Source organism: Petromyzon marinus, chromosome 45 (assembly GCF_048934315.1).
Source record: "Petromyzon marinus isolate PM22_M1 ecotype Great Lakes invasive population chromosome 45, UKy_Petmar_22M1.pri1.0, whole genome shotgun sequence".
Classification (NCBI taxonomy): Eukaryota; Metazoa; Chordata; class Hyperoartia; order Petromyzontiformes; family Petromyzontidae; genus Petromyzon; species Petromyzon marinus.
Window position 1 is genome coordinate 2,858,285 of NC_133711.1, and position 21,976 is coordinate 2,880,260.

The 21,976-nt window shown below is 45.8% G+C and overlaps 1 protein-coding gene across 2 annotated transcripts in view; it reads right to left on the reverse strand.

Moving 5' to 3' along the window:
• The window catches only part of LOC116952047 (neuropilin and tolloid-like protein 1), a 90,779-nt gene extending 69,182 nt beyond the window's left edge, over positions 1-21,597 (reverse strand). The window contains exons 1-2 of one of the 2 annotated variants that reach the window (XM_032971055.2): positions 20,803-21,597; positions 19,175-19,235 (exon numbers count right to left, since the gene is read on the reverse strand). In XM_032971055.2, the coding sequence (XP_032826946.1) occupies positions 19,175-19,235; positions 20,803-20,808 (67 nt within the window). In that variant the 5' untranslated portion in view covers positions 20,809-21,597. The remainder of the gene's footprint in view (positions 1-19,174; positions 19,236-20,802) is intronic. The other variant, XM_032971056.2, reaches the window with a different exon arrangement.
• Between the last annotated feature and the right edge of the window lie 379 nt (positions 21,598-21,976).

The following is a 21,976-nucleotide window of genomic DNA, read 5'->3' on the forward strand; positions in this document are numbered from 1 at the left end:
CAGGATGTCAATCATCCAATACACATGCTGGATAAACTTTATCCTTCGGCTCTGGGCTATGCTGAATAAAAATAAGAATAACATTTGCATGACGGATTATTTTTTTCCCGTGCATTAATTGGTGACCAGGCTGAGACCATCAAAGCGAATGTGCTTGAGAACCTTCTTTAATCATGGACAGCTGCCAGGACTCAACGCAGATTAATATAAATTAATGTTGTTTTTTTTCTTCCTTTTTTTAATGAACTTGGCCGTTCATGGGAGCGAGCAGAGATATCCGCACCGGTAACTGAAGTGCAGAAGAAAAGAACCCTTCTGGTTCCGCTGCCCATGCATAATTAATTGCAAAGTGGAATTTATCGAGATCTTAATAAGCTGGCGGGTTATTCATTTATTATGTCCCCCGTTACATTGCGTGTTGATATTTATTGAGACCCAAGCGTGAGGCTGGATTTACATGCATAACCGATAACCACCGTGTAAATGGATGTCCCGGTCTGGACATCGGCATGAATAATTGATTTTGCCTTTACTGACGCCTCACGTGGATCTTTTTTTTCCAACTTTGTCGCTCGCTGGATGTATTCCAAGTTCATTTTCATCGCGGCGCTCCCTCGCTCCCTCTAAAATTGCGTCGTGAAGAAGCCCTCTTCTTTATCTCGCGCATTTAGCCGCCGCCTCGTGTGGCGTGATTAACCTGGCCTCATGTTTCTCGCATTAGCTCCGCTCAAACTCAATTCTACTCAAGCCAGATTCAGAAAATTTAGTTTTGCCGCTATCAAACATATTTAGGGTCTAATGAAACTCAAAAAAATGCATGGTAACGGGGCACCCAGATGGCGCCCCGCGACTATGTCTGTGTCTATACGAACCGAGCAGAGGCCCCCATGGAGTGCCGCCTCGGCACGATGCCTCCGACGTTTCGCTCCACATGCCGGGAATTTCTTAGGGAATTGAATAAATTGCGTTTCACTTCCTCCCTAGATTATATTCGATGATATACCGCCATGAAACCTGGGCAGAACGTGAGCTGCACAGTTCAGTATGACGGGGGAAAAAAATATAATTGGCTATACCCTATCTGGCAATAAAACAGGTGTTAAGATGTTCTAACACCAAATAGATACCTGTGTCAAGGCATAAAGTCTCCATTAACCACACATACGAACAGTATTCGCCTTTTGGCGTTCTCTGGTCAAACACTGGCGAGACAAGATCATAAAGAAGGCTCTCTATGGCATAGGCCAATCCGTTTAAAAGACAATGCCCATATATTAGCAAAGCATGTTTGTTTGCATGTTTTGCCAAAAGTACGTGTGGTTCAAACTTGATTTGAAGCTTTCGTGACTGCAGGAATTACTCTTTGGTTCTTTCGGTAAAGTCACGTAGAAAGAAAATAAATTCAATAATAGAATACGACGTTCCGATTGCAACACAAGCAGTCGTCATCAGGTAGAACAAATTTGAGAGAGAGACAAAACACAGACATGGAGACAAACAGACAGACACACAAGCAGAGAGAGAAAACACAGAGACACAGAGAGAGACACAACATAGACACACAGACTTGATGCCTTGAAATATGTATCTATTTGGTGTTTGAACATCTTAACACCTCCTGTTTTATTGCGAGAAAGGGTAACGACTCTACTTATTTTTTATCGTTTTGATGCTGGAAAAAGGACCCGTAGATATAACTGCTCAACCCGAGCTATTCATACTTTGATATTTGTGTAGTGACATCGGGGATGTCACTGTATGGTGCCGGCCCGGAAGGGCCGTGGCGCGCGATGCATTGTCACTGCGTACACCCCGTGGTGGGTGTAGTACCAGCCCTAACGGGGCTTGATGAGCGCTGTGAAAGCGCAGGCACGACGCATAGTGTGCAGTGCGGTCTCCCACGAGGGGGAGCGGGAGAGTGTCAGCCCAGGGGCAGAGTTGCCCCGGGCCATGGCACTCTGGTTGACCCTGCAGACACGTGATCTAGAGTGTCCACAGAGAGGCTCCCAGGTGGGGGGACTAGGGGGTGATCACGTATCTGGGGAGAGCTCTCCAGAGGAATCGAGGGGGAGCTAGAAGGCCCCAAAAGGCGGGCGGGGCCAGGGGCGGAGCGGCCCCGACCCATGGGGGGATATAAGGCGGGTCCCTGAGAGGGACCGGGGTCGCTGAATTCTTCAAGCTAGAGAGCTCTACGTTTCAAGCTGAAAGCTCTACGTCCTACAAGGCAACCACGTGGTTGCGGAGCTGAGTGAGGGCCCGACCCTTCGTAGCGGTAACTCCTCTGTATAGGGTAGTTAGCTGGGAGGTCACCACCCTAGGCTGTATCTGGTGAAGGGATAGTTACCCCTTTATGTTACATGTTACAAATACATGTGTTGCCTCTAAAAGGAACAACGTCTGCGACTCAGTGGGACTCACTACACTTGCATTGCCTTTGTATTGTTCACTTTTGGCGTTTTCTGATCTAACATTGGTGAGACAAGGCCATCAAGAAGGCTGTCTCTGGTGTAGGCAAATTAGTTTAAAAAACAATGCATATCATTATCAGAGCACGTTTGTTTGCATTTATGTCACAAGTACGTGCGGTTAATGCAGACTTGATGCCTTTAAAAAGGTATCTTTTTAGTGTTTAAACATCTTAACACCTCCTGTTTTATTGCCAGAAAGGAAAACAGCCTTTTCTTAGTTGTTATTTTATTTTGATTCTGGCAAAAAGGTCTCCTAGATATGCACAGTTCAGTTCCTGGAGAAAAGTGCCATAGCAATGGCAATGGGCAGGGGCGGCTATAGCCCCCGGGTTGCCCCATCCGAGGGGTGCACTGGTCGAACGTGAATACGAAATTTAGGAAATGAAGGTGGCAGTGGCAGCCGATGGCTCAAATATTTAGTGGGGTGGTGGTGGCGCTGCAGGAGCAGCGGCCGTAGGAGAGGTGGAGGGGTAGTGGGGCGGGAGTGGCGCCTTGCCCCCCCCCCCCCCCACAGTGCTACAATGTATCACGCAACAACTCTGCTGAAGCAACTCCCAGCACATGGAGCGAAACATCGGACATCGTGTCAGACAATAGCTGAGGAGTTCTGCAGGACGACCGCGAGAACCCAAGCAGCAGCCGTTGGGAAGCAAATCCGCATCCAGGAATCGCAAGACACTGATTGAAGATCCAACGATGGACCTATATGAATCTATGACGTAGGCTTTCGCGACCAATATCATCCATAATAGACAGGAAGGACAAAGGGCTCACATAATTCATAATGTACGTTGCCTCAGTCACCCCCCCCCCCACGTGGTGCAAGAGTGCAGAAGCGTGATCACCACATCTATGCCTCCATATAAGGAACGAAACAGTTAAACTTTTCCACAAATCTGGCTGTCGCCTAATGAAGCGAGTTGTAAATACTGGCGAAACGTCGTACTCAGATTGTAAATGTTGTGGCTTGGCTCTCCAACACACCGGTGTGCTGTACTCGTGACGAATTGGCATGTTCTGTTTACGTGACAACCATTACTGGTTGGCTGTCGGGTGTTGGCAGGTTTTAATGACACATATTTTTACGCAATCTAACCTAAAAAAACCTCTTATGGATGAATCTAGGAGTCTGCATGTGCGTCTATTCGAGTCTCCAGTATTTAGGAGTCGCCTAATTGTGGCTGGTGAAGTGATATCCATCACTCGCATCACCGATCATTGCCCCCCATGCGCTTTTATAGGAGGTACAATTGGAATCTATTGGGGCTCTTCATACCCAACAAGCAGTTGTTGGGTATGAAGAGCCAGTATCAAAGTACGTAAAATAAGTGTAAGGGATCTGCGAGCCACCCTCACGCATACGCACCACGCAGACACGCGCGGAAATGCGCTGGACGGGGGTCAGGGGTTAAAGGGCAGTGACGTCACCTGGACCAGGCATGCTAGACATGGATGTGTATTTGGAGCGAGGGCGGAGATGGAGGGGTTAAAAGGGGCTGTGGGACGTGTGTTCTTGGTTGCTTTTGGAACGAGTGTTGCTGTGCGTTGGAGAAATAAAGAAGTGATTGAACCATTCTCCGACTCTTCTTCATAAGTATACATGTTCCCCTTTCTGGAAATAAAACATGTGTTAATATGTTCAAACACCAAATAGATACCTTTTGCAAGGAAACAAGTCTGCATTAACCACACATACTTTTGGTGAACATGCAAAACGCTCTGATAATATATACATTGGGCAGACTTGACCTTGCAAAGAGTTAGTCCGTTGCTTCTCAACTGTCGTATGTCAGTAACCACGTAAGGGAAATAAAAATCGAGCACTTGGAGGCCGGGGTATAACGCCCATTCTATACGGTTTACAAGTCACTAAGATATTGCCCTAGCCACATACCTGCAACCCCAGAACATGATTTCACGGAGCTAAACTTGGAGTTGGCTAAATAGTTTTTGTTGTTGTTGCGTACATAAGGCGGTACACCTTCATCATTGGACCTCCTTTACCAGTACCAAAATATAATAATAGGGTTTTTCCCCTTTTTTTCTGGCAACAAAACTGAAACCTTTTTTACATGGATTCATGTCTGCATTAACCACAATACTTGCAGTCAAAATGCAAAAAAACACTAATATATGCATTGTTCTTGAAACTGATTGGTTCACACCAGAGACTTTATTTAGAGCCTAGTCTCAATTGGTGCTAGACCAGATGACGCCAAAAGGCGTACAGCTCAAAGACAATGCACTAGATGCTTACCTCAAGCCCTGATTGTAAAAGAGGTTTCAGTTTTGTTGCCAGAAAAAAGGGGAAAGCCCCTATTATTGCGGTACACCTTGTTAAATTATCTGTAAGAATGGCCAAACAATCTATAATTGTTTGTGCCAATAGTTGAAATCTGCTGCATAAAATGTAAAACAAGTCATTTCTGTGGGGTATTTTTTTTGCGCAATTTATATTCCAAATGTGCTTATCGCCCACAGCACGCCCCCCACGGGCCTTGGTCGGGCGGGGTGGAGGAGTCGCTCTGGGCCCACCGTTCACTGGGCACGAACGAGGACGCCTCCTGTACTTGACCATCGCTCCACACGCCAACGCGGCGGACTGCGTCGGTCGAATCGAACTTCAAAGAAATGATGACGGAGTGGCAACCGAGCAATGCGACCGCGTGCGAGAGGGCGTTAACCCAGGAGATGGAGCCGTCAAATCAGCTCGCGTGCAAGCGTCTGAGGGATTATTACATCGCGGTACGTTGAGGGATTGGCGGCGTCTTTTGTGGAGGCCTTCATCCAGCAATGGCTGGAACAAGGCTGCTAATTGTGATGATGTGTTTCTAAGCATCATTGTGATTAGATGACCTCTTCATTTGGAACTCTATAATATCGCTAGACAACAGCCTGTGGGAAATACATCAAAGAATGACTTCTGATGTCCCTTTAAATGCCACCTGACCACACTCGATGGTTCTGCACCTTCTCGTACACCTCGCTTCAGAGGTGTTCGTCTCATGGCAATCAAACTATCAACATTGTTCCGATCAGAATACTAAAAAAACTCACAAATTGAATATAATGGATGTTTTGTTCAATATTTGGTGATCGAGCTGAGAAAATCAACTCGCTGCTTGAGAACCTGGTTTACTCATTGGCAGCTGAGCGATGCTTGGGCCCAGTGTCTCTCACAAAGCCCCCTTCAGTTTCCCCCTCCCCATCGTAACGGAGATATCCAGAGCTGTCGGTCTACTGTTGGCGTCTGTCAGTGACAATGAATGGAGCCATGTTGGTACAATCTGTGCTAGGTTCCTCCACAGTTAATGGCTTCATTCATAAATCGTACAGTGACTTTGTGGCTTAAGAAGACACAGAGGCACCCATTTTTAAATGTGACACCGGCGGTCAGGGCTGCTAAATGCAGCGTTGCCATCGTCACCGGCATGCGAGCAGCAGCACGCATTGGTTGGCGTCACGTTGCCGTGAGGGTTTTAGATCACCGTACACAGCTTGCGGTCATAGCATCTTCATCATCATGGTCATCACCCTTGATCTATCCACTGCTGGATGAAGGCCCCCCTCCAAGCTGTCATAGTCGTGCCTCGTCTCAAACGGTGGTAGACCAGAGGACGCCAAAAGAAAGCTGTCTCTGGTGTGGACCAATCAGTTTCAAGAACAATGCATATATTATATTATTGGTTCTTTCGGTAAAGTAACGTAGAAGGGAAACAATAACATAATAATTAAAAAAATAGTTATATTATTTGATTATTTCCCTTCCCTGCAGTCACGAAAGCTTTAAATCAAAATTTAATGCATATATTGTCAGAGTAGGTTTTTGTTTGCATTCTGACCACAAGTATTGTGGTTAATGCACACATGATTCCTTGTAAAAGGTTTCAGTTTGGTGTTTTAATATCTTAACACCTGTTTTGCTGCCAGAAAAAAAGGGGAAAACCTGTTCTCATATTCTGGATTGCAAGTCCACTGTGCTCACTGTAACAACCATTGTGGCAACATCCTTCAAATATAAAGCAATAATTATGATAATAAAAATTCGTAATTAAAGTATTGATCCGACTGCCCTACTTTTAAAATTATATTTGTAGAATATCGTGAAAGTTGCTTTGAAAAAAAAAACCCTCAAGTAATGTAAATGGTAATCGGACACACTAATTACTTTTTTAAAGTAATTGCTTGGTCAGTAAAAAAAAGTAGGTATAATACCAAGAGGCATCGGTTTAGAAATATGCGGAAGTGCACAGTCACACTCGCTTGCACGGCAGAACCGCAAGGGGAGGCTTCCTTAAGAGCACACATGTAATTTTACGCAGCATTTTCCTATGAATATAAAACCGCTTTGCCCATGAATACGGAATGAGACGAAAAAGCTGCCTGGCTCCAAAAATAGATTGCATTGTGTGAAAAGAAAGTTGGCAATTCTGGCGAAATTTTTTTTTCCCCCTGTGTATATTAATACAACTATTTATCTCTTTCAATCAGCACTCCTTTGAAAGCTGCCAAAGAGAGTGAACCCACGGTGGGGGGTGAAATGGGCTGGGAGGGCAGTATTACATTCGTTTTGCTGTCAACTCCAACTATTTGCCTAGGCATCTGGAGTCTATAGAGCAGTGCTTCTCAACCAGTTTATGGCAGCCCCCTTCCACGCTCTCCCCTCCCCAGCTGCTAGGTTACTTAACCGACAGTATGCAGAAAGATCACATGCCCACGCCACTAGCGAACGCAATGTTAGTCAGGCATTAGTTTCGTGTTGTGCATCTGTGTGTTTTGTTGCCACAACATGGCACTGACATTCCGTGCGCACATTCGAGATTTCTCCTGCACGGTATCCGTGCCACAGATTGCGTCCCACCACCCGCTCCCTGAAAGGTTTTCGCGCACCCCCTTTTGGGGGTTGCAACCTACAGATGTATCCGATACAGAACTCTCGACTTATCCAAAACAGAACCCTTGTCTTATCCAATACAGAGCCCTCGTCTCATCCAATACACAACCCCTGAATAATACAATGCTGAACCCTCTTCTCATTCTGACAGAGAACCATCGTCTCATCCTTAAGTCACGTCGCGTCAGCGAAAGCCACATATTTACTGCCATAGCCACTTTTACTCTCGGTGTCTTTGCCCAATCGCTCAGTAGTGCAACTCCATGCCCGATAAATAGCAGTTATCCTCGTATCGGTTATGCAAACGCGCATGTACATTACATGACTACCATATTTTCTCGCATATAACCCGCGGGGTATACCACTTTTTACAAACAAAACAAGACCCTGCGGGGTATATGGAGGTGTGGGCTACCCCAAAAATATTTTACACGTGTGACATTTCGTAACTCGTTAAATTTTTTCATGGTAGGACTATCCACTATGCAACACTTACCTTTGACTAAAGCACTGCTGAATAAACCACTCACACTAAAATTGCAGATGTTATCATGTTTTAAATTATTACAATTGTTTGTACAATAAAACGACAATGTTTGAAGTGGGCACAATTTGTTTACAGGCGACGGGAGAGCTGGGGGAGAGAGAGGTGGGGGTTGGGGTGTGGGGCAGCTGGGGGGAGAGAGAGGTGGGGGTGGGGGCGAGGCGTCGGCGTTACCGTAGTGCCGCTATTATCTGCGAGTGCGCAATCTACCAGTGCTAAAACTGTACTTACCGTACTTATCTACCAGTTATGTGTTACTTATTTATTGGATATTTACTTTTGTTATTTACTGTTTTAAGTTCACTCGTTTCTGGTTAGTTTGTTTTCTTTGTGCACGTTATGATTTTAATGTTAACAATTGACAGTGGAATGTATTGCAAATGTAAACTTCGTATTAATATGATGGAATTAAGCTGCTGTAACGACGTTAAATATATGAATGCATGCGGGGTATATGGAGGTGCGGGCTATCTGAAATTTGTTTTACACAAAACGCTATTTTTGCGGGGTATATGCGTCTGCGGGTTATGTGCGGGAAAATACGGTAATCGTCCACACAGATGGGAATAAAGATGTCGGACATGAGGGTGGAGGTCAAGAGGCAGGCGTGAACAATCGCGGCTCGGAGCCGTGAGCCAGGATGCGGGGGGCCGTGGATGTGGAGGTGGTGATGGCCCAGGGCAGGAGGACTGAGCGGAGGGAGAGGAGGAGCAGGAAGGCAGAGCCCAAATGAGTGGGCCAATGCCAGACAGGTGAATATTAAATCTCTCATATCTGGAATACGCACAATGAAGTGAACAATCTGATGTAATTCTGCGCGATGTTTTGTGTTCGGTCAATGTATGCTAAGACCGTCAACTCACGACACTTGGGAGCCTAACATCGGAACGGGTGGCTGAATCGATTATTCTACCTGGAATCTCAGTGGTGATGACTCTGTGCCTCTGACGCGGTCATTATGAACTTATACCACCTCCAGTTAATCACGGGTGGTGCCAACTCAATGTCTCTGACGTGGCCATTAAGAACTCCCCCCTCCTCACCCGAGGGGGGCGAACGGGCCACGTCAGTTGCTCCGGTTTAAAATCGTTTATGGCGGCTGAAAAACGCCTGGTGTGGCCAACAGGGGTCACTCAAGCGGTGTCCTGCGTCCCATGTCTCATCCTGTCAACGAGATCCCGCGGTGGTCGTTCCGACGCTGCGGCAAGTCGTGAACCTGCCCGATGTCACCATCGTGAAGATCCATTCTAGCCCTCGCGATGCGTGCACAGGATCGGTCTTTTCCCAACTTTCGTTGAGATTACTACGGTAATTCCAGGATCGCGCGTGATGTCTTCCATAGAAATTCCCATCATTGCAATGTATTGCTCATGCATAGGAAAATATATTAGCATGGGTCTTGCCTATATCACAAAGTATTGTATATTTAAAATAGTTAATGCATTAGCATTGCCAAATTCAACGTAATTATGTGTATGGAAAATACTTTGGTATTACCCAGTACCAAGTATTGCCTTCATCGCAATGTTTTGCTCAATATTGAAGCAATAATGGTATTTCATGGGACCTCCTTTGCCAGTACCAAAATATGAGAAGAGGTTTTGCCCTTTTTTCCCCTTTTATTTTGCCAACAAAACAGGTGTTCAGATATTCTTAGCTTTTTCGGTAAAGTCACGCTGAAGGGAAACAATAAAATAATAAAATATATATAAAACAATAAAAATTCTCACGACGTTTCGACCAAAACACAAACGGTCGTCATCAGGTGTGTCAGTTTACATTAATTAATTTATTTTTAAACGGTGTATTTATTTATAAAAAAAACGTCAGCGCCACGCGCTGCGATTTGGCAGTTTATTTAGAAGGACTAGTCCATCTATGTTCTGAAAAGAGGAGGGGGGAGACGAAAAATTAATGTATGCTGTCTGAAAGCCACCGTAAGCGTGAACAATCAATTAAGACCTGAAATGGTTTATCAAATCCTTCCAATGATTGCTAAGCCAGAATCCATCTTCTCGGTTGAAATTGTCTCTGTGCTTGTATATGTGGATAGCCTCATGAATGAATCTCTCATGGTAGCCAGATGGCTTACAAAGAACCTCTGTCTTGGAAAAGTCAATGTCATGTGAGCCTAATGAATTATAACAATGATCTGCCATGGCCGAGGTGTTGGTCCTACCGTGTTTAAGGTCTGCTTTGTATTCACGAATGCGGTCCAAGACATGGCGTTTGGTTTCTCCAATGTAACTTCTACCACAGAGGAAACTTAGTTTGTAGACACCAGGGTACTGTATGTCCGGAATCACATCTTTTACAGACGGAACCAGATCACGGATTTTATGTAATGTGTTGAAACGGACATGGATCTTGTGTTTATTCAAGATTTTGGAGATCTTTTTTGTGATCCCCGCAATGTAGGGTAAAGTGATGGTTTTGAAAGGCTCCTCAAGAAGGTCCTTCATGGTTTGAGTGATAGCTTTGTGGATTGTATAGTCGGAGTAACCATTAGCCTTAAGAGCTTGGTGTACGTGCTTGAGTTCACTGCCTATGTGTTCCTTGTCGGATATGCATTGGGCTCTATAGTACAGAGTCTTGATGAGAGAATTCTTCTGTGATGGATGGTGGTGAGAATCCGGTTTCAGATAAGCATCCGTATGGGTAGCTTTCCTGTAGACAGAGTGGCTCATTGAACCATCAGGTCTCTTTTTTATTAGGACATCCAAAAAAGGTAGCTTGCCATCTTTTCGACTTCCATGGTAAATCTGATGGCTGAGTGTATGGAATTGATGTGGTCGAAGAATTGATCTAGAGCAGGCCGGCCATGTGGCAAGATGACAAAAGTGTCATCCACGTACCTCTTCCATAAGGTTGGGCGCAGAGTGGCAGTCTGGATGGCGTCAGTCTCAAATTTCTCCATGAAAATGTTAGCTATAACTGGAGATAGGGGGGAGCCCATTGGGGTGCCCTCAGTTTGTTTGTAGAAAGTTCCATTCCAAGTAAAGTATGTATTGGTTAAACAGTGTCTCACCAGGGGGGGTACCTCAGTGTTGAGTCCTTGATGAAACAAGTCTTCAATGATTGCGATGGTGCCAGGTACAGGAACCTTGGTGAATAAGAACACCACATCAAAACTGACAAGCAGGTCGTCTGGGGACAGGGAAATACCCTTGATTGTCGATACCAGGTGATTCGAATTTGTATAAATAAATACACCGTTTTAAAATAAATAAATTAATGCAAACTGACACTTCAAATGTTTCTTGCCGTTGGTTTTTTTCACACCTGATGACGACCGTTTGTGTTATGGTCGAAACGTCGTGAGAATTTTTATTGTTTTATATATTTTATTATTTAATTGTTTCCCTTCAACGTGACTTTACCGAAAGAGCTAAGAATATGAATTACTGCAGTCACGAAAGCTTTAAAATCAAAGGTGTTCAGATGTTAAAACACCAAACTGAAACCTTTCACAAGGAATCATGTCTGCATTAACCACAATACTTGTGGTCAGTATGCAAACAAAAAGAACATACTCTGATGTTTTGTTGCAAGAAAAAAGGGGGAAAACTATTGGTATTGCCCAATGCAATACCTATACTGTACCACAAACAATTACTCAGACTGTGTGAGTGTTTAGGAAATAATACTGACTTCACCATATCATGCATGTCGTGTAAAGTATTGTCTATATCACAAGGTGTTCCACAGCAGATGTAATATAATATTGGCAAATGCTAGGCAATACCCACACCATAACTTTAAGCCATTAAAGGAAATATACTGGTATTTTCCAATTCCTGGTATTGTCTGTATCACATGTACAGTGCATGTACTGTATATCCCTTTTGTTAATCCACTGCTGGATGACGTCCTACCCACACCGATGTGGGTCGTGGGGGCTGTTTGACTATACTTCACTACTCTGGTCAGTGCGGATTCGTGGTGGAGGGCAGAGACGTGGGAGCACAGAAATATAATACCGCCCTCTCCCGGCCACCACGCAGCGCTGCATCTCTGTGACAACCTGTGTCATTAGACCTCCTTTGCAAGTACCAAAATATAATTATAGGGTTTTCCCCCAGTTTCAAGGACAATGCATATATTATCAGTGTGTTTTTTGTTTGCATTTTGACACATGTATTTTGGTTGATGCACACATGATTCCTTGTAAAAAGGTTTCAGTTTTGTTGCCAGAAAAAAGGGGAAAACCCCTATTATAACCTGTTTGTGCTTTGGCGGTCTCCGATCCTGGAATTATCCAGGCTTCAATCAGCTTAGCGTCTGCGGTCTAAATGAGATGGGCACGCATTCTGGGTGACTTTATCTTCGGCAAATGCTCGATTTAGGTCAAACATTAGTGCTGTATTGCTTAAATGACAAGTAACACTCAAGGTATATTGATATTTGCCAATGATGTGTAGTGGATTCAACTGAGTCGCATATGTACTCTTTGGAGGTAACACATTTATTAATACCAACACACTTAACACAAAGGGGTAACTGCCCCTTTACCAGATAACACCCACTGGTGGTGGACCACCAGGCTAACTACACACTATAGTGGTGGACCACCAGGCTAACTATGCTAGTTACACTGGGAGTAGCTACAACGGACCGGACCCCAGCTTGGGTCCACGTCCACGTGTTGGTGACTTTTTCTTGGACGTCGAACGTAGGTCTTCAGATGACAACAGCAACGCTGAACCCCGGTCCCTCTCGAGAACCCGGTTTATATGCTCGCTGGCCGTGGCTGGCTCCGCCCTTGGCCACGACCACCTTCTCGAACGCTCTAGCAGGATCTCGCCCCGGCACGTGACCACCCCCAGCCCCCACTTGGGGCCCCAGTGTAGATCTTAACCGTCACGTGCATTCCAAGGTGAACCAGAGTGCCATGGCCTGGGGTAGCGTCATTCCATGGCTGACACTCTCACACTCCATCCTGTAGGAGTCAGCACTGCACGCCACGCGTGGTGCCACTGCGCGCTGTGACCCAGCGCTCACAGAGCCCCCTCTCGGGCTGGTACTACACCCACAAATACGGGATGTCCGTGATGGCAATACATCGCACGCTGTGCCTCGCTAGAGCTGGCATTACCCAGTGACATCCACGATGTCGCTACATACGTGTTGTCCGCGATGTAAGTGCATCGCACGCCGTGGCTCTCTAGGGCCGGCACCACACAATGACATCCGCGATGTCACTAGAAATGTAGAAGGTGTTACCCGAAACGCAATGCATTGTTCAATATAGGTAATGTATTTGTACTGCCTGCATTAAATACAACCACACAAGAGCTCATGTTTATTTATTTTACTACTTCACCGAAATGAATTACGATTGGCAATCCAAGATAACATATTTACGCATTGCTATGTTAAATGGGTGGTAGAGGCATTGTATGCATTACTAAACAGACACGCTGATCTCCATCAGACCAATGCCCTCGGGTAGTTATTATTATAGCTACCAATATGCTGGATGTATGATATGTAAATTAATATTGTTCATTTAGTAAAGAGAGCCTCACCGAGTCCCAATGGTGCTTGTCAGGAGGGTCCTGCATTGGGATGTTAGGCCAATCTCCGTTTTCACGAGTGTTGTGTGAGGAAAAACTTATGACAGACATCATCCTGCCTCCCACTGCTGCTGGTGTCCTCTGCATTATCACCATCTGACACAATCTATATCCATTGCTAAATGATGTCCAGTATTGAAATGCAATTAATGAGTTTGATGTAAATTATGTGGCATAATTCATTTGTACCCATAAATCATATTAACTGTCACAGTTTTGAATAGTAGCGCCTCGAGTGGCTGCTGTAGAGGTATGAGGTAAAAGTGCAGCCCTACAATTTACCTGCTGTTGGTGGAGGGGTCTCCATTGGCCTACTCTTCCATGCTGAACGTACATGCGACCTGCCGATCGACTACCTCGGGTGAACCCGTTTACATTGCCGGGTGGATAGATGTAGTGGAATGTAAGCCACTTTCACATTTAAAACGAAAACACAACCGTTCATACAACACACGTGCTTGGATGCGTCCATCACAAAAGCTTAAGAATCGATATGTATCGATGGACTCAGTGCAGAGTTCCACCTCCTCCGAATGCATATGTGGCCTGGATAAAAATAGATAATATCAAGACTCTTGTCAATTAGGCTATAGAAACGAATGTTTTATTCACCTTACATAGCATGGGGTGAAGTTAAAACATTGAATCCGTCTACTTGCAACCTTGATTGTGGTCACGTGGGCCCCGTGTCACTGACCCTCTACGAGTGAGGAGCAGCAGCTATAATAACAATTAAACCATACGTAACAGACAGAGTCATTCATCTATTTCTCTTTCTCGCCAGCTCGGTTTTAGCAACCCGGATAATCAGCCCACGGATAATCGAGAATCTAAACGTTGTGCTAACAACCGAGAAAATATCGACTCTTATCACGATGTATATCGTTAGGGCTCAAGAATCGGATACTGCAATCCATTCCCTGATCATACGGCTACACGCACCACACGGACGCTCAGCCGAGGCAGGTCATTGGGGGTCATCACCTGGTGGGCCGTACCACCGGCTGTCTCTTCAGCGGGGGTGTTCTCATATTTTCTATACAGTCAGTGTTTTCTTCATCAATGGCCTGTTCTGTGTGTGTCACTGTTGGGGATAAGGAATGTCTCAACAGAGCACCTCCTGGTCCCATTCGCTCACGGCAGTGCGTGCCGTGAATGTTACCTAACATGATTCATAGCCTGTCAGCGGCACTTACACATAGCTTACTGGTTATTATTACGCATGCCGCTTCCAGAATACCCCTTCTGCATAGCCTACAATTTAACGGTAGCAGTTATTTGCCTAAAAACCTGGTCCCGGGATAGGAATGTGGAATTGCCACCACTGTATTTTAATGGCTGCCAATTGAGATTAGCAATTCCCCGCGGTGTTGTTTGAGCAGCGGGGATGACTCTATGACTTTGATAGCAGAGTCAAAGACAAAGACTCCCCCGTAAAGCCTTAAGAGACTGTTAGGGCAAATGCTGTTAGCAAGCACCTATGAAGGCCGGCATGCCACATGAGGGGGTGGATGAACACCACCACGCCTGGCCGCCTTTATCTCCCCAGTGGCGAAATTTACACATCGCATCGGGTACTCATTTGAGGCTGAGTCGACATAGGGGAAGCCCAGGACCGGTTCAGATAATAATCGTCAGAGGTGTTGGCCGTGCGCGAAAAGAATCTAACCCGCCGGGTTCATAGAACAGCGCGCTAACCGCGACATTAGACTCCCCATAGCAGAGTATATACACACAGTTGGCAAAGGTTTAGCCATATGGCAAGCTGCAGAAGAGTCTGTTAGTGAGCACCTATTAAGGTCCGTTTCGGCACTCGATTTGGAGGTGGGTGCGACGAATGATGTGCATGCATGCTTGACGATTTTAACACAACTGCGATGAGAATAAATGTTTTGTGTTGAGTCAATCTAGGGGAGGCTCAGGATAGATGTGTTGTTGTATATAGAGCATTGTCATAACCAAGGCCGTAATTATAATATATATTGGGGGGGGGGGGACATACCCCCCCCCCCAATATTCAAATATGCTCAAAATGTCCCCCCCCCCCAATATATTGCTATAAAATAGATTTCTGTTTATGATTTTGGTTATGGTTGTACTTTATTAATCCATCTCTGCCATTACATACAATGAAACAAGAAAAGGTAGAAAATAAAAAAACAGAGCAATGTAATACAAAACACTATTAGACATTATTGTAAAAAATAAAATACAAATCCATCCTGTGTTCGTGAATTTGTTTTAATATTTTAGGCAGGAAATTCTTTTCAAATTTAGATTTTTTTCTGGGGGGGGGGACCCAGACTCCCTGGAAGATTTGGTCCCCCCCCCCAATGTTGACTCCATGGCTACGGCCTTGGTCATTACACACGCGTAATATTTAACCTCTTTGTCAATCCACTGCAGGATGAGGGCCTCCACACAGTGTGTGGGTCCTGGGAGTTGTATGACCATAACTTCGCGCTGGCCAGTGCGGATTGGTGAATATTGCGAGCACAGAAGTAGGGTACAACATTTAACTTTGTTGCCCTGCCGTCTGCTGACTAGCACGTAGCCCAGCCCACGCAGTCGCCTATAACAACCTGGCATGCATGGTGGTGGCTACCTATCCATCCAAGCACTTTCTCGGCTCAACACCGGCTTGGCTTGTGACCTCTGACGAGCACGGGTGCATTCTGGGAGACTTGATCACAGGCTCAATGCACTGTACAAAACAAAGACAAATATCCCCCGTATAAACTTAACATACTGGAGGCAAGTGCTCTTAGCGAGCACTTGTGAAGGCCGACACGGCACACAAGGGGGTTGGTGGCCAACACCACTCCCGGCCGCCTTTGTCTTCCTAGTGGCGATGTTTACACACCGAGTTAACCTAGGAGAGGCCTAGGACCGGTGTTGGCTGTGTGCGGGAATCGAACTCGGGACGCCCGGTTCGTAGATGTTAATATATACTGCCAGTGACTTGGATGCGAGACAGACCTACCTTTTATTGCTCGATAAATGCTCTCTCTAGCCCTGTACCAAACGTGGCATGTCTTGGGCTCAAACTCCCTCCTTCCCTTCTGATCTTTAGCTTTATTCTTAATTTCACTCAACAGCTCCTACCCTTCAAATTAGAAACTATTTTTTATTTTACCAGGTAAGGCCCACTTAGCTATATCGATCTTTTTCAGAAGCGACCTGGCCATACATGATAGCTCAACTTAGTGGCTTATCACGTGGAAATGTATTGCAGCCTAACACTCCCAAATTCATGTTTCTAATTGTGAAGGAAACAAGTCTGAGGACCCGGAGAAAAATCCACACGACCACAGGGAGAGAGACATACACATTCCAAATATACAGCATGTGTCAAGGTCGGAATCGAACCCACGACCTCCTGTATACTTGGCGAGGTAGTTAACATATGCTAGCCACCGTGGCGTCCATGGTCCTCTGAGCGCCCTCTCCTCTTTCCCAACAACCCGGAAACTTTCCACGACATCCTTCATTAGGCTTGCAACTTTGACAACGTGCCCATTCCACATTTCTTGTAGTTCAGTTTGTTTCATCAGGGAACTTCTGAACCGGTTTCGACTGTCTTAGGTCTCATCAACATTGCGTGATACAATGCCAGAATTTACAACCTTCTGATATGCATTGGTTTAGAAGGGCCCATAGGTATGATGGACTGAAACGCAATGTCAGTAATAACTATGGACGTGTTAGAAGACATATGTAGATATAAATAATACAGCATACACACACAATGTTCTGTACATGACCACTGAGCACATAGTGAATGGATAGAATATGGGAATGTATATGCACGAACAATTTGCACACATGCATACACGAAGACACAACATGTACAGGTACACTTCATGCAACACATAAATAGATGTATCCACAGTTACGTTATGCAAACAAAGACAAGATCCCCCGTATAGCCTTTAACAGACTGTTGTGGAGAGTGCTGTGAGCGAGCACCTATGAAAGCTAATACAGCACATGAGTTGGTGGGTGGCCAACACCACACCCGGCCGCCTTTGTATCCCAATTTCTGATGTTTACACGCTGCACATTTAATTGTACGTACAATGTGAACTAACTTTACAAAAGGAGTAAAAAGTACATGCATTCATATTGCCATGCATACAACAAAGCTAAAGGCTCTCCATATAGCCTACACATTGTTAGGGAAAGTGCATACATACACATGCATTACATATATCAACATGAATTACATATCTAATGTAAAGCAAAGCACAGCACCGGTTCGTTTCTCACTCGCTACTCATGTTAGTAGTGACCGCGGGGATAGAACTTAGGTAGCTGCGACTCCGCTCGACAGATCGGCACACGCATGCACAGACAATGAATACAGAGATTACAATCACAACAAAGAGAACATTTCAAAGTCGGAACGTGCAGTACAGAGGCTTTGTGCCGGATGGCTGATGACCCAGAGGCTCTGGGGTCAATTACTGAGTTAATATTTAACAGCCCCGCAGTCGAACTCACTCACGCCCGGTGTGTGCGTGACGCGGTATGTTGAACTGCCTTGTAGTGTGATGGTATTTCTCCTGCACTGTGGTGGGCTGATGCATTGTGATGTGCTATATTATACTGTGATGCACTATCACTGATGTTCCATCTTGCACTGTTATTTTCCGTTTTGTAGTATTGTGCTGTAATGTGCTATGATGGTCTGTGCTGTACTGTGTTGTGCTATCAATGGTGTACTGTGTTGTAATTTAGTGTAATGGTATGGCGATATTACATCCTATGTTGTACGGTGACGTTTATTCAATACAATACACAAATCAGCACTCTATGTCCTGCGTTGCAGTATGTCAATTTAGTGTAATGTCATGCGTTTGCACTGTGTACTCTGTGAATGTGGACTGTTCTGTGTGCCGCTATCTGGTACGTTGCGTATTGTGGTATGTATGCTGTGTGTACTGTGATACAGTACGATGGAAATTATGTTTATCTCCATACATACTGTGATGTCGCACTGTGTAATATACTGCATGTTAACTATTATTGTGTACTGTGTATACTGCATGCTGTACATATTGTCGCATTTCAACGTTATTGTATTGTCATGCACACTGTGTACACTGCACTATGCGTACTGTTACAGTGCTCAGTGTCAAGTGTTGTGTATTTTGTACATACTACTCTTGACTGTTTTTACGTTGCTGTGTGTACTGTGCTTTATCCACTGTTATGTAGTGCTGCTAAATGTGCACTGTGGTGGTTGTGTAGAACTGTAATGTGTCTACAACAGTACACGCATCGACCCTGTGTGTACTGTGAATACTTAGGGAAGGCGTAGCGTCTGTTTATGCATATAGATGCTTAATATTATTAACGGCACCCAGGATTACTTTGTGATATGCATTATACATCGTTTGGCGTCCTCTCAGGACCCATATCCAACAGAGAGGAAGATGTCCCGTGCTCCCACAACATCTGGCAGTTCACCAGCATTGCTTCAAGTGAGCCTGACCCTACCGATGAGCCACTGAATGTCAAAACCTTTCCAGAGTTGTTGTTGTTGTTTACGTTGAACCAATTCAGCTGTAAAATGATGCACTGCCAAGAGGCAGCTTTGCTGACGGGATGTGTAAAACACGTTGTGTGTGTGTGTGTTGATACGTGGAGGAAGACACGTGTGTATTGTGCGGTGATCCAAGTGACTCACCCCGCGCTGTGCTGAACGCAGCCTTGATGCGCATCTCTGCAGCCTGTTCTGGGCTGAGTATCTGAAGGTTACACACAACATTGCAATAACCGCATAGATTGTAGACGACACTGCCCTTCTTACACAACTCGGCAATCAGAGCAAGCACTCCGCAACCTCTACGGCGTAGTGTTAGTAGCTTGAGCGTTTAAGCGGTCGTAACGTGGTTTCTTTGAGAGCGGTTTATAGAGATTAACATGCAGCGTATGGCTTTTGCGTACGAATGGTGTATGTATGCAATCGCATATCATTACATGAACCGTGAACACGAGTGCATCTCTGTGTGTGTATATACCAACATGCATGCGTGAGCGTGTGTTTAATATGCCATGAATGTGTCTGTGCCTTTTAGCAGCACTAGCTACAGACGGTACACTTTGGTTGTGGTGTTTATGAGTGTACACGTTTAAAGCCGTGTAATTGCCTGCGATAAGACATCACATTAGCTCTGAAGCGAGTGCATGTGTCCAGACATCCGGACAGACCTGTGTCCATGCATATTCAACACTATCTACAGGGGCGCATGTATTTCAGAATGTAATTAAGATAAGACTTTTTGTGTATTACAGCGTGGGGCAAACCTGCATGTGAGCGCATGTGTTAAAATCCATTACTGAAGATGAGACAGACGACCTGTGTGTGTTTACATATATAAGGCACAACAGCATACACACACGTATATATAAGTGCATGGATTTAACAATCGCATGTGCTGTAAGTGGGGAATGGTGGCGCAGTGGTCAATGCGCTGAATTACGAACCTAGTGAGAGTTAGATTCCCATGCACGGGTATGATTTGGAGCGAGTGAATATCTGAATCGGTCCTGGACCTCATCTAGGTCAACTCAGCCTCAAAACGATTGCCTGTTACGGTGTGTAAAAGATCAAAACTGGGGAGACAAAGGCGGCCGGGCGTGGCGTTGGTCACACCATCACACTCGTGCGACGTGCCGGCTCGCTAACAGCACTTGCCCTCACAGTATTGATGTCTATACGGTGGATCTATGTCTTTGTATAATACGTATGTAACATCACATACATACATATATATGGAAACAAATGCAATATTTTGAATGCACGTAGATATGTGTACGCATTTGTAAGCACTTGTCTCTGTGTGTATAATTGTGCATACAAAACATACCATCTGTATATTAGTGCACGCATTCATTAGTAGCTAAGAGGTCAGACGTGTATGCATGCATGTCAGTATATAACACAATACCTACAAATGAGTGTATGCGCTTAACAATACTTAAAAGCAGACTTTGTCTACGCATGTATATAGGTTGGCTCGGCATTTCATGAGTACCCGGTGCGATGTGTATAAACCATCAGCATGGGGAGACAAAGGCGGTCGGGTATGGTGTTGCCCCCCCCACCCCTGCTCGTGTGCCGTGCCGGCCTTAATGGTGCTCGCTAACAGACAGCACTCGCCCTAACAGCCTACATACATACTGGGGTGTGCTACGTCAATACAGGCTAAGAACCTTCATTATTAGTGTTACGCATTTGGGCAATACCAGAGAGCAAACAGACGTTGCATGTTGCCCAGCGATCAGTGTATGCGGCGTGTAGGATCAGCGTACCTTCATATGAGTGCATGAATTCAGGAGCGACGGACAGCACGGCCGCGTTCCTCCTCCTCCTCCCGCTGTGCTCCCTGCCTGTCCCGTACGAGGCTCTTCAGCCGCACCAGCGAGTCCTTGTCCGCTCTGTAATCTTCTCTGAACGCGTGCGGAATTATAGCCAGGGCCGCTGTTCTGTTCGGCGAGATGCAGCGGCAGCAGCAGATGATGATGATGATGTCGGTGAGGATGTTGGTGATTTTGCTGTTCGCCTTGGCAGACAGAGAGGTCCTGCTTGGAGTCATGGAGCAAATGTGCGCGCGCCTGGACGGTCGGCAGTCAAAACAAAACAAGAGACCGTCATAGCAAACGGTGATCTCTCTCCCCGAACGCTCGCTTAGTCTCACACTCTCACACATGAGCTCATTTCAACTGGGCGCGAAGGCAGGAGGGAGGAGAGAGAGGGGGAGGGAGGGGATGGAGCGTGGTGTCAGAGAGCGAGAGGAAGGTGGGGAGGAGAGTGAGTGTGTCTGTGTGCGTGGTGCTGGCCACCCACCCCCTCGTGTGCCGTGCCGGCCTTCTGCATAGGTGCTCACGAACATCACTTTCTCCAGCAGTCTGGTAAAGACGATATAGGGGGGATCTTTGTCTTTGCGTTGGCCACCCACTCACTCGGGTGCCGTGCCGGCCTTTGGAGGTGCTCGCTAACAGCCCTTGCCCCAACAGTCTGTTCAAAGCTACAGGGGGGATCTATTTCTTTGTGTGCGTGAGAGCATGTGATATAGGGGGAGTGTGTGTGTGTGAGAGAGAGAGTGTCACATCAGTGAGAGATGGAGAGAGGCACCGAGTCAGTGTGAGTGGCAGCCTCTCTCTGTGTGCGTCGAGGTGAGGGAGGCCATCAGGGTGAGAGTGTGAGCAAGTGTGAATAACGGTGAGTGTCATTGTTGGAGGGGAAGAGAGTGTGAGAGGAGCTGTGTGAGTGCAGGTGATAATGTATGGGGAGCGGTGGTGTAGCGGTTAGTGCGCTGCGCTACGAACCAGGCGGACAGAGTTCAATTCCCGCTCACGGTCAACAACATTGACGATTATCTGAAATGGTCCTGGACCTTCCCTCGGTCGACTCAGCCTCCAATGAGTATCTGGTGCGGAGTGTAAACATCGCCATTAGGGAGACAAAGGCGACCGAGCATGGTGT